The following is a 12821-nucleotide window of genomic DNA, read 5'->3' as shown; positions in this document are numbered from 1 at the left end:
AGAGAGAGAGAGAGAGAGAGAGAGAGAGAGAGAGATCATGACTATCTGTTGTTGGCATAAAACGAATAAAGCACAAACTCAATAATCCTTAATATCCTCTATATAATAATAATAATAATAATTAATAATTAATAATAATAATAATATAATAATAATAATAATAATAATAAGTAATAATAATAATAATAATAATAATAATAATTATGATAATAGGGAAAAGCCTGTTACTTCTACAAAACGTTTATTAACATTTGATATATAATTACTTTTTCAATTATAACGTTTATGGTTTATTTTAATTCTTGCAACCAATAATGACACACAACACACACACACACACACACACACACACACACACACACACATATATATATATATATATATATATATATATATATATATATATATATATATGTATATACTATATATATTGACACACACACACACACACACACACACATATATATATATATATATATATATATATATATATATATATATATATATATATATCTATATATATATATATATATATATATATATACTATAAATATTTATTACTCATAAATATACTATTAAAAGCAGTGACATTTATTCCAAGTTTTCCTGCAACGGTCGTCATACCTTCTTTTTTTTATATACTTCTTATGGTTTATCTTTACCTTTAAACTCCTGGGAAATATTCTTCCATATTCTGCGTAATCCTCGTGTTATTCAGGTTGAATATTCCACTCCTTCTGCAACGTGGATCTCTTCTATTTATTTCTGAGACGTGTTTTCATCACAGCAATCACAGCAGGTACATAAGGAAGCCTGTGCACGGAGACACTCACACCCACACACACACTTACGGTATATATAATATGTAAATTTTCATTTATTTAAATAGCTCTCTATATATTCATAGATTTATTCATATAGCTCTTTCAGAAAACAGAGGACAAGTAATATAATGTTTTATATTTCAAAACCTAACAACACGTGTATATATATACATATACAGCATTTTCACAGTTATATACATGATATTTGTCTATTACGGACACATATGCATATTCACATGCACATTGATATATTTGTATGTATATATACATATATATACATATATATGTGTATATATACACTCACTGATTATTTATACATAGATACAAAGATTCCCCATAAAAAAATAGAGTGACATTGAACACCCAAACAGTCTTTGCAAAAAGCACTTAACCAACCTAATGAGGCACAAGCAATCTAGAATGACTATTTAACACTGAAACATCAACAGCATTACACACAACTACATGAGCAACAACAGATTGAATCACATATTTCACTTACATCCTCCCTTTTTGCTCTCTAAAGTCTTCAAATGAAAAGTGGGCGGGGCTAAAGGATTCAGCGTGTCCCTTAACCCCGCCCACAAAGACCTTTAAACTAATTTAAAACAGTTTGTTTGGTTCAAATAGCATTTTGAATATTAAATGATATTCTAAATGGTTTAAATGAGGTTTTAAATGGTCCAATGACCTTTTAGATGGATTGAATGACATTTTAAACGGTTTAGATGGTATTTTCAATGTTTTAAATGGCATTTTCAATGGTTCAAATGGCATTTAAGTGGTTAAATGACGTTTTAAGTGATAAACTAGGATTTCAAATGGTTTAGATTGCATTAGATGGTTTAAATGGCATTCAAATGGTTTAAATGACATTTTAAATGTTTGAGATGACATTTCGAAAGTTTTAAATGACATTTTTAATGATTTCAGTGGCACTTTAGTCGGCTAAGTGGCTGCCTGTCTTGTATAAGATTGATTGGATAGACATCAGACTGGCTTGTTTTAATGATCAGGATCCTTCTTACACCAGTTCATCACCATTCACCCAATCAGCAGTGTCTATGAGAAATATTGAACATTCAGTGAAGTGTTTAAGAATGATTGGCACATGGCAGTTGCTCTATTGATCTCTATGGCTGCCCAGATAAATTTGCAACCAATCAATCTTCTTCATCGAAGTGTGGGAAGGGTTTTATAATGACAGTGACAAACCACGATACAGTGAATGCAGAATACGATGAAGATATATAAGCGTTTCTTTCACAAAGATGAATACATATTTACACTTAAGAAATGATATGTTTTACAGCTCATGGGGCGTGAAGCATCTAACAGTCGTTATCATGATTCAATTCCTGGCAGAGTTGAAGAGGTCTAGTACCAAATACACTTCATATTCGTTTTCGAATTTAAGTAGTTTTTGCATTTCCAGTTAGGATCACTTAAATCCGGCCAGTTCCTATTTACACAAATGCTTTTCATCGTGATCTGATAATGTGACAACGTTCTTTGACCATAGTAGATTCACATCAACCGTGCATTTGATGTATAGGCCAGTCCCTTACGACGCTCCTGATTGGCTGTTGATAAGCCAATCACAGGCCTGGAATCTCTCAGTCTCTCGAGAGAGTTCACATAGGCAGGATGTATGTTCCACCTCTCCTGAGGTGTACGTCTTTCAGGAGTCGTGGAACATAGATCCTACCTATGTGAACTCTCGAGGGAGGCTGAGAGTTTCCAGCCCTGTGATTGGCTTATCAACAGCCAATCAGGAGCGTCGTAAGGGACTGGCCTAGACATCAAATGCACGGTTGATGTGAATCTACTATAGTCATGGCCTCAGTTTTGAGTGTTTTCCAGATTACCTGTTATTCATACTTCGATAGTTTCTTGTAAAACGTATATTTACAACCGATGGTTCAGAATACACATCCCCACACATGGAACACTTGCGATCACTGTGCCAAGAAGCCCTCACTAAGACTTAAACAAGAAGAAAAATCACTTATTTGCGGATGTCTGTGAACCTCTGATGCAGTCTGTTTATATGATTATATTTCTGTACATTTTATGCACAGCACTACGTTTTCTGGGATACACAAATGCGATCATGTGAGTCAGTGCAATATTTTCTTCATGTGTCTGAACTGATTGTACTGTGATTTTACTCACTGAACATATACTGGACATTAATACATAGAAATGAATGGCAATTTCACCAGTGTAGGATTGGCTGGCTATTCATCGAAATCTATAACAATTTACGATAGGATTTGAAGATGATTAAGATCTTACAATAAAGGATATGTAGTGATGACAGGAAATGGTTACCAAGAGATTAAAAAGTATGTTAAAGTCAAAGACAAAGTATTAGGCAATGTATCATGATAATGGTTGGATGAGCGTCTATTGAATCTATAAAATCACTACTAAAGGATGTTCCAAATGAGATCTTACACTATATAATGGACTGTGGTTTGGACTGGAGGCCTATTTACAGTGAGCAAAGAAAGAAAATGACAAAGAAAGGTGTATAAGTGGTTGCATAACAGTTATTGTACAGGGATGAGACTAAGAAGCTGATCTACATACATCTACTATGTAGAAGTCCCAGAAGGCCGAGGAGACGAAAGCGATCATACTATAGACGATGGATTGTGATAAGGTTTGGAGGTGAGGACGGCCGTGTTCGTGAGAGTGAGGCGATGCGGGGCTGCGGGCTGGGCGCCATTTTTAGCACCAATCACACTCAGGGGCATCTCCACAGTCCTCTGGGTGCACCTCGACGCCTGGGTGCACTCCGTCCCGTCGAAGTCCCGCTGCAGCTTCCTCCTGCTGACGCACCAGCAGAAGACGTGGCGGTTGTAGTACTTCCGAAAGGTCCCGCTCACGCAGTACAGGGCGATGGGATTGATGCAGGAGTTGATGAAGGAGAGGCAGAAGCCGACTATCCTGAAGGAGTGCCAGTAGACGTTGTAGTCGTCCTGGGAACTCGGGCAGAAGTGCCACCACAGGATGTAGATGTTGATGGGCAAGAAGCAGATGGCGAAGATGATCACGAAGGCCAGTACCATCTTGGCCACCTTCCTCCTGGCCTGGACCTGCCTCTGCTGGCCCGCGGCGCCCGCGCCCTCTCCGGGAAGGTGTCTGGCGGACACAAGGAGATGGTGCGCCATCATGACGTAGAAGAACCCGATGAGGGACAGCGGAAGCAGGTAGTATAGTGTGACCCTGACAAGAGTGTGGATTTTCGGGTACAGCTCCCCTAGGTGCTTTGGAAATGGGGTGCAGATGTAGAATTCGTCTCCCCTGGGGGTGAACAAGACAGGGACTTGGGAGAAGACGGCTGCGGGGGCTGCCAAGATGGCTGACAGCACCCATATGCCAATGGCTAAGCCTATGGCGATCTTCCGGGCGTGCTCTGACACGTGGGTGGAGACGGGTCTCACAATGGCCAGGTATCGGTCCGCGCTCAGGGCAGTCAGGGTGAAGACGGTGATGCCCAGGCTGAGATCCTTGGCGAATTCGGATGCCCGGCACACTGACTCGCCGAATGGGTACGAGGGTACTGTGTAAACCATGGACGTGAAGGGAACAGTCAGTAGTACCATTAGGAGGTCACCGGCTGCTAAGGACACCAGGTGGATGTTTGGGGCGCTCCTGTTGGGGGGGAGGGGGAGAGAAGGGTATTAAACATTAATTCACAGAGAGGCTTCATTCTTAAACATTATTGAAAACAGTGTCACTAATGTTTTTATCATCGTTTAAGATAGCATAACGGTTATATTCATTTATATATATTTTCTTTACTTGAGATGATGACAACTTGTATTATTGTCTTAGTTTTTGTAATAATAATAATAATAATAATAATAATAATAATAATAATAATAATAATAATAATAATAATAATAATAATAATAATAATAATAATAATAATAATAATAATAATAATAATATTAGGTCCTGTTAAATAGTATCACTGCATCATTTGTGAAAAGAATAATTGAGGAGACTCAATATACAATTAACTAAAAAGATGTAGTCGTCCTATCTAACAAGACTTCCTTATGAGAGGAGCTACTTTACTTCCTTCTAATAATAATAATAATAATAATAATAATAATAATAATAATAATAATAATAATAATATATGAAGGCTACATGTTATGCCAGTGGAAATTGTACCCATAATCATAGGAGCCCTAGGCACGATCCCAAGATCCTTGAAAAGGAATCTGGGAAAACTAGAGGCAGAAGTCGCTCCAGGACTCGTGCAGGAGAGTGTGCTACTAGAAACAGCGCACATGGTGAGAAAAGCGATGGACTCCTAAGGAGGCAGGATGCGACCTGTAACCTCGCATTATAAAATACACCCAGTCAAATAGGATGACTGTCATAAGTAATAATAATAATAATAATAATAATAATAATAATAATAATAATAATAATAATAATAATAATAATAATAATAATATGTTTTATTAAAAGTGATTGCTGCCTCAGCTGCATTAATTTTATAAAGGTTCTTCTCTATTTTTCTAATTATTAGAAAAATAAAGAAGAACCTTTATAAAATTAATGCAGCTGAGGCAGCAATCACTTTTAATAAAACATGTTTAAAAGAGTTTACTTCCAACATACAACAACAACAACAACAACAATAATAATAATAATAATATAATAATAATAATAATAATAATAATAATAACATAATAATAATAATAATACAGTTAAGCGTGGGGTCCAAACGTATTTATTTTAAACACGTTTGTACTCATACATAAACATGGATTTGTTTTTCCAGCTATAATAATATAAATTCTTCCGAATATTATTTTGACTTCTTTCGTCGCTCCTTCCCAGTGCTTATGCATAACAATAAATCTTCAATTTCCGAGAATCCCAAGCAAAAGCGAGCAAGCAGGTCTCAGGGGGGGTGGTGGGGAGAGGATTTGCCAAAGAGAAATATTTATTCCACATCAAACTTCTGGAAGGGTAAAAGAAAAAAAGGAAAAAATGTTAAAAACGTTTTTCATTTCCCTCCCTGGAAGTCGAGGTTCCATGCATGGCAGATGAAGTTCCAGGTTGAGCAACATTTTTTTTTATAGTTTTTTTTTTTTTTTTTTTTTTTTTTTATAAAAGAAACTATTGAGGTGGGTTTATTGTACGTCCGTCCGCCCTCAAGTTTTCTGTAGTTATTAATCAAGGCCACCTTGACGATTATGTCTACATTTAACCTTAAATAAAATTTTTTTAAAAATCTACTAAGGCTAGAGGGCTGCAATTTGGTATGTTTGATGATCGGAGGGCGGATGAGCAACATACCAATTTGCAGCCCTCTAGCCTCAGTGGTTTTTAAGATCCGAGGCCGGACAGAAAATGTGCTGATAGACAGACAAAGCCTGCACAATAACTTCCTTTTCAGAAAATTAAAAACTACCGTGGCTAGAGGGCTGCATATTGGTGTGTTGCTCATCCATCCTACAATCATCCAACATACCAAATTGCAGCCCTCTAGCCTCAATAGTTTTGATTATATTTAAGGTTAAAGTTAGCCATGATCGTGCTGCAGGTAACGTAACAAAACACAGGCCACCACGGCCTGTCTGAGAGATTCGTGGGACGCGGCTCATACAGCATTATACCAAGACGACGGAGAGATGGATCTGTTTTCGGTGGCATTTTTTTACTTGTTTATTTTTCTATTTTTATTTGTTTACTTATTTTTTTTTTTGTAGGGTCAATTTTATGGTCTTTCTATTTTGTCACAGGTTTTGGCTCACGATTGTCACTTGGATCTTCGTTCGTTCCAGTTGTGGATGAGACGTCGATTTTCCATTTTATATTCTTTTTTGTGTATCGTTTCTTTTCCTGGATCGAGGACCATAGGAATGATTTTCTCGGTGTAAACTTCTGCTTCTGTCGAGTGAGTCAATTGTTACACGGAAACTTTTCTTGATAGTTTCAGTGATATATTTGGGTGCTGTTTTAATTCAATCAAATTCAGTTTAATTGGATATAATTACGATTTTACTTATTAGCTAATTAATACCATAATCATCGTTTTTTTTAAAATAATGAAGTATGAAGAAGGTACAGTTATTATTGGTATTGGAATAATTCATTTATTCAATTTTTATCGTCATATTAGGCAAGAAAATTCTACTTCATGACCAAACAACAACAATTAACCACAAAAGCACGATACTAAGAGAGAAGAGGAGAGAGAAGAGAAGAGAGGAGAGAGAGAGAGAGAGACGAGAGAGAGGGAGGGGGGGATATGCATATGCCAAGTTATGTGGTTAGCTGACCTAGCTTAGCAGCCAGCTATGGTTCGTATTAATTCCATATTTTCCTTTACTCGCGACAGACACCGAAGATATATATATATATATATATATATTATATATATATATATATATATATAAATATATATATATATATCTGAGTTTTTAAAGAATAAAAAGTCAGTTGGTAATGAAAGCTGAAAACAAAAATGTATAAATCAAAGATTGAAAAAAAAATGGACTATAATTTCATCAGGACAGAAAACTTATAATGATTTTATTGTGCCATGTAGCACATCGAAAAGATAGAATGCTTTTTTTGTCATTTTTATATTAATGTAGATTGGTGTATAAGTCCCATCTAATATAACTGGGTCTATTTCTATATTCATATTACATAAAATATATGAAATATTCCTTTTTAATAGTTTATCACAACTATTTTTTATAATATATCAGAATGTTCCCAAACAATACAACAGAATGTATCGTATTTTTCTGTATTTGTATTTAACGAGCAATATATAACTTCTCTTTCCATTCATTTGCAACAGTATATCTTTCTAAAGTTATGCAAAAAGCTTTTTCCTGCAACAAAAACCGACGCAGTTCGTTTATTCAGCGCGAAAGATTTCCACTACTAATATTTTTAATTTGCGAAAAACAACATAGAAACAAATAGATTTCATAGCTTTATTATGTAATACAACTACAATTTTATTTAAAGAAAGACCGTATCATTACACAGTCTATCTCTTTTACCAGACTCAAAAAGGAATACTTAAACGGAAAAAGATAATGATTTTTCTTTCATATCCATATTTCTAGTCGCCTGAAGCCAGCCCCCAGATTTATAGTGGGAGTAAATTTGACCCTGTTGATTTTTTCTAGCAGTAATTAAGCCCTGTATTTTATTTGAGCGAGGCTTTAGAAATGCCATAGGAAGCCTCAGTGGGTAAAAAAAGGACCATTTTCTCAATTTTTCGTAATATTTCCGTTTTATTATTTTGTTAGAGGAGGGAGTTCAATGTTTGTAACCATACAAATTGATATATTGAGTCTATGAGTGACTTTATCTGCTTCTGCTAAAAAGGCTCGTTACTCCTTTGCCAGAGTAAGCAGTGAATTCACTGCTTATGTACCTGTTACTTAATCGACTGAAGTGTATCGTAGCCCGGGTGGGAAGGGGGTTAATTAAAAGTAACAGCTTTAATGATGAGAAATATATTTGCTGAAATATAGAAAGGTAATACGTTCGCTTGCTACCTTGTCTGAAAGGAAGGTAATCTCTCTCTCTCTCTCTCTCTCTCTCTCTCTCTCTCTCTCTCTCTCTATATATATATATATATATAATATATATATATATATATATAATATATATATATATATGTGTGTGTGTGTGTGTGTGTGTGTGTGTGTGTGTGTATACATCCATGCATACATACATACATACATGTATATTCATCCACGAATTCTTATAAACTCTCCTTACCTAAAGATATATCTGACATTTCCATTTATTCGTAGGATTCGTAACCGTCTAACAACAGTATGAAAATGTATGAAAAGGTATGAAAATAAGAAAAACCCCCAAAAAAGTATGAATATTATTTCGCGCCGAGAAATGTCATAAGGTGAGAAGGTATTTCGAAATATCCCCGGAGTTAAAAAAAACAATAAAAAAATAAAAATAAAAATCTTGCATTTTATTTGGAAGGAAAAGTGAAACGTCGTATTGTTGCCAATGTTGACCTTTGCTTTAGTATTATGATTTATTCAGGATATTATTGCATATCTCTCTCTCTCTCTCTCTCTCTCTCTCTCTCTCTCTCTCTCACTAGATACTGAACACCAAAAGCCAACCGTTATCGTGTCAGATCCCGAAATATATACGAAGACAATCAATTCTGTATTGCACGTACTTTCCCGTGCATTTCCTGCACGACCGACGTTGCCAATTTGCACGGGAAGAGAATTAAATTCCACGAAGAGAATTACGCGCACTAGCATATTCATAAATCTTCGCGTTTTCAAGATAGAATTTCCTTTAATTAAAGGCCTCAGGGATTAGTTTGGTAGCTTTAAACGTTGATCTAAATAATAAGTCTAAATAATACTTAAACAATCTTTAGTATATAAGTCTTTAGGAATACATAGTGAAGTAAAGATATGAAATTCTATTCCAGCAATGGCGATGTTGTCATATAGAGAGCCTGACGAATCACGGAAGGTGGAAGGTGTTGAATATTTATTATACAGACAAATCCCGAACGAATATTTGAGATAAGGCTAAGGCCCACGACAGTCGACTAACAACATGGACCTATTGTATTGCTTGGTCCAACGCAGTAGAAAGAAAAAATGAGAGAGAGAGAGAGAGAGAGAGAGAGAGAGAGAGAGAGAGAGAGAGAGAGAGGGGCATCCATCACCCCTTTCTCCCAAGGGCAAACATCATATGTTTCAGGAAATAGACGTCTAAGGCGCAAACAGTTACCCGTATTAAGTAGGGGCGTCCTTTCCCTAACTGCTCCGTATTTACCAAGCGTCCTCTACCCCCGTTAGGTAGATATATTTACCTCTGCTGTAGGGATGAGTCTTTGGTAGAGGTTGTCTATTTCTCTGTCTCTCTGTTCGTCTCTTCGTTTCTTTGGTCGTCTGTCTGTCGGCTTTGACAGCAGGGTTATATGTTGAAGGTATAGGACTAGTTATTACAATATAGAGAATCAATATTTACGAGACGAGCTCTGGCTAGAAAAGGTGGGTTTTAAAGTTATTTCGTCAGAGAAGCTTATCTACCTGAGCATCTTTGCTTAGAAAAGGTGGTGTTATGAAATGTTCCGTCAGAGAACCGTATTTACAAGAGAAACTTTGCCTAGATAATGTGGATTTATGAAACATTGTTAATCAGAATATCTCTTTCTAGAAAAGGTGGAGTTATGAATTATTCCATCAGAGAAACATAATTACGAGATCATCTTTGCCCAGAAAAGGTGGAGTTATAAAACATTTCGCTAGAGAAACAATATCAACGTGAATATTAACCTCCATGAAAGGTGGAACTATAAAACATCTCGCCACAGAAACAATATCAACGTGAATATTGACCTCCATAAAAGGTGGAGTCATAAAACATTTCGCCAGAAAAACAATATTAACGTGGATATTTACCTTCAGAGAAGGTTGAGTTATAAAACATTTCTCCAGAGAAACAATATCAACGTGAATATTGACCTCCAGAAAAGGTGAAGCTATAAAACATTTCGTCAGAGAAAGAATGTCAACGTGAATACTGACTTGCAGAAGAGGTGGAGTTATAAAACATTTCGCCAGAGAAACAATATCAACGTGAATATTGACCTCCAGAAAAGGTGGAGCTATAAAACATTTCGTCAGAGAAAGAATATCAACGTGAATACCGACCTGCAGAAAAGGTGGAGTTATAAAACATTTCGCCAGAGAAAGAATATCAATGTGAATATTGACCTGCAGAAAAGGTGGAGTTATAAAACATTTCACCAGAGAAAATAGCAGTATTTACTGCACTCTTTACCACACAAGAGCCATAACTATCAAGGGCCTTGCCTCCCAAAAGTTAACAAAAGTTTTGATGTTGTCCCGGGGGACGTGTGAATGCGCGTTGGTAAAATGACCGAATTTTCGCCATCGCGCGAAAGAGGTGCATTTCTCAGATGGCCCCAGTAATAAAAAGCCATATTTACCAGATAATACTCGACCCTAAACACGGTCGTCAATCTGAATTGCTCTTGTCCCTGATGCGGCCATATTCCCGTAATGTCGTCCTCAAAACAAAATACAGTATTAGCTGGATAACCTTGTTCCCATGAGAGAGAGAGAGAGAGAGAGAGAGAGAGAGAGAGAGAGAGAGAGAGAGAGAGGACACTATACATTACACTATTGTTCAAATATTAGTCTTTTGAATATGCAAAATATACAAACATTAAACAAAATTCTTTGTCATTTTGCAAAAAGGAGTTTTCTCTCTAACGCAGGAATCGAAAAATATATATAAAGGGAATTGTTGGTCCTAAGGGGATTGCTTTGTTTTTGAGAGAGAGAGAGAGAGAGAGAGAGAGAGAGAGAGAGAGAGAGAGAGAGAGAGAGAGAGGGAGAGAGAGAGAGAGAGAGAGAGACTGGCATCGTTTAATAAATGCCATGTTTTTGATAACGGCGAAAAGAGTTTAGAGCTGGACATATGCTGCATTAACAATAACCTCCACGTATAATCCAGTTACTCCCAGCCTCTCTCTCTCTCTCTCTCTCTCTCTCTCTCTCTCTCTCTCTCTCTCTCTCTCTTTCACACACACACACACACACATTATTGCATCAATCATAAGCATCAATTCGTATCAAAAGAAATTCAAGTTTAATAATGTCCTCCCATACAAAGAAGGCATATAAGTTTTTTTTTTTTAATAATGTTAATTGTTGTTAGACATAACTATAAATGGAAGTGTTTGCTATATTTGTCGTCTACATTAATGAAAATAACAGCCTCATTTAGTCTCGTTTGCAAGCAACGCATTAATTTGCCTTAAACAAAGCTGGTTATTAGCATGGCCGGATTTATAAGATGCTCTTAGCCACTTCCCCTTACGCTGGCTCAGCCTAATTTTCCACCTAATTGGTTCTTCCGCCATCTAGTGGCACAACCAAGAAACAGGATTGGGCGAGGCCACTTCCACCGTAGGTAGGATGCAAGATGAATTGAACAAGAAATATTACTTTCATTTACCCTGAAAATGGACTACTTTTGTGGATAAAAAGTATGATGCTATCAATAACATTTTACTATTTTATCTTAAACGAGACGGGGCTCATAGATTTGGGGGAAATGGTAATAGAAACGTTACAGTATTACCCTACCTCCCCCATAGTTCAAAATGGAATCGTCCTCCCAAGCGAGAATTGCATTCTGACGCCATCTATCGGCGAAGCGAAGGACTACTTAACTAAGGTTGACAATTACCAATTTTTATCTCATGAATGAAGATAAGTAATGACTTAATTTTAAAATCAATGACGTCTTAAACGTACTAGTGCAACATGACATAATGTAAAGGGAATTTGTAAAGTGAAGGAAATCTACAAAGACATCAGGTATTTTTCTACTCAGATGTCAGAAATATTTATTCTTGAAACGCATGATTACCCTGAGATTCTGGAGCAATGCCTTTTGGTGGTCTTTTGTGTGCTTTGATGAGTGCTCATTAGAATGGGAATATTTTGGTTAGAAAGAAAGAATTTTACTTTGAGTTGTGATATTATATATATATATATATATATACATATATATATATATATATATATATATATATATAACATATACATATACATATATATATATATATATATATACATATACATATACATATATATATATATATATATATATATATACTATATATATATACACATATATATATATATATGTATATATACATATATATATATATATATATATATATATATATATATATATATATATATATATATATATATATATATATATATATATATATATATATATATATAATATATATATATATATATATATACACATACATATATATATACATATATATATATATATATATATATATATATATATATATATATATATATATATATATATATATATATATATATATGGCGCTTCACAAAATAAATAAGTTAGTTGAATTAT

At 35.2% G+C, this 12821-nt stretch overlaps 1 protein-coding gene across 1 annotated transcript in view; it reads right to left on the bottom strand.

The window, feature by feature from the left end:
- Positions 1-584: 584 nt before the first annotated feature.
- LOC135205048 (neuropeptide CCHamide-1 receptor-like) overlaps positions 585-12821 on the bottom strand; it is a 16253-nt gene continuing 4016 nt past the window's right edge. Inside the window, exon 2 of the mRNA XM_064235316.1 lies at positions 585-4487. Coding sequence (XP_064091386.1) covers positions 3464-4487 — 1024 coding nt within the window. The 3' untranslated portion in view covers positions 585-3463. The remainder of the gene's footprint in view (positions 4488-12821) is intronic.

The sequence above is a fragment of the Macrobrachium nipponense genome, chromosome 48 (assembly GCF_015104395.2).
Source record: "Macrobrachium nipponense isolate FS-2020 chromosome 48, ASM1510439v2, whole genome shotgun sequence".
Taxonomy (NCBI): Eukaryota; Metazoa; Arthropoda; class Malacostraca; order Decapoda; family Palaemonidae; genus Macrobrachium; species Macrobrachium nipponense.
Note: the sequence above shows the minus strand (reverse complement) of the source record. Positions and strands in the feature narration are given on the sequence as shown.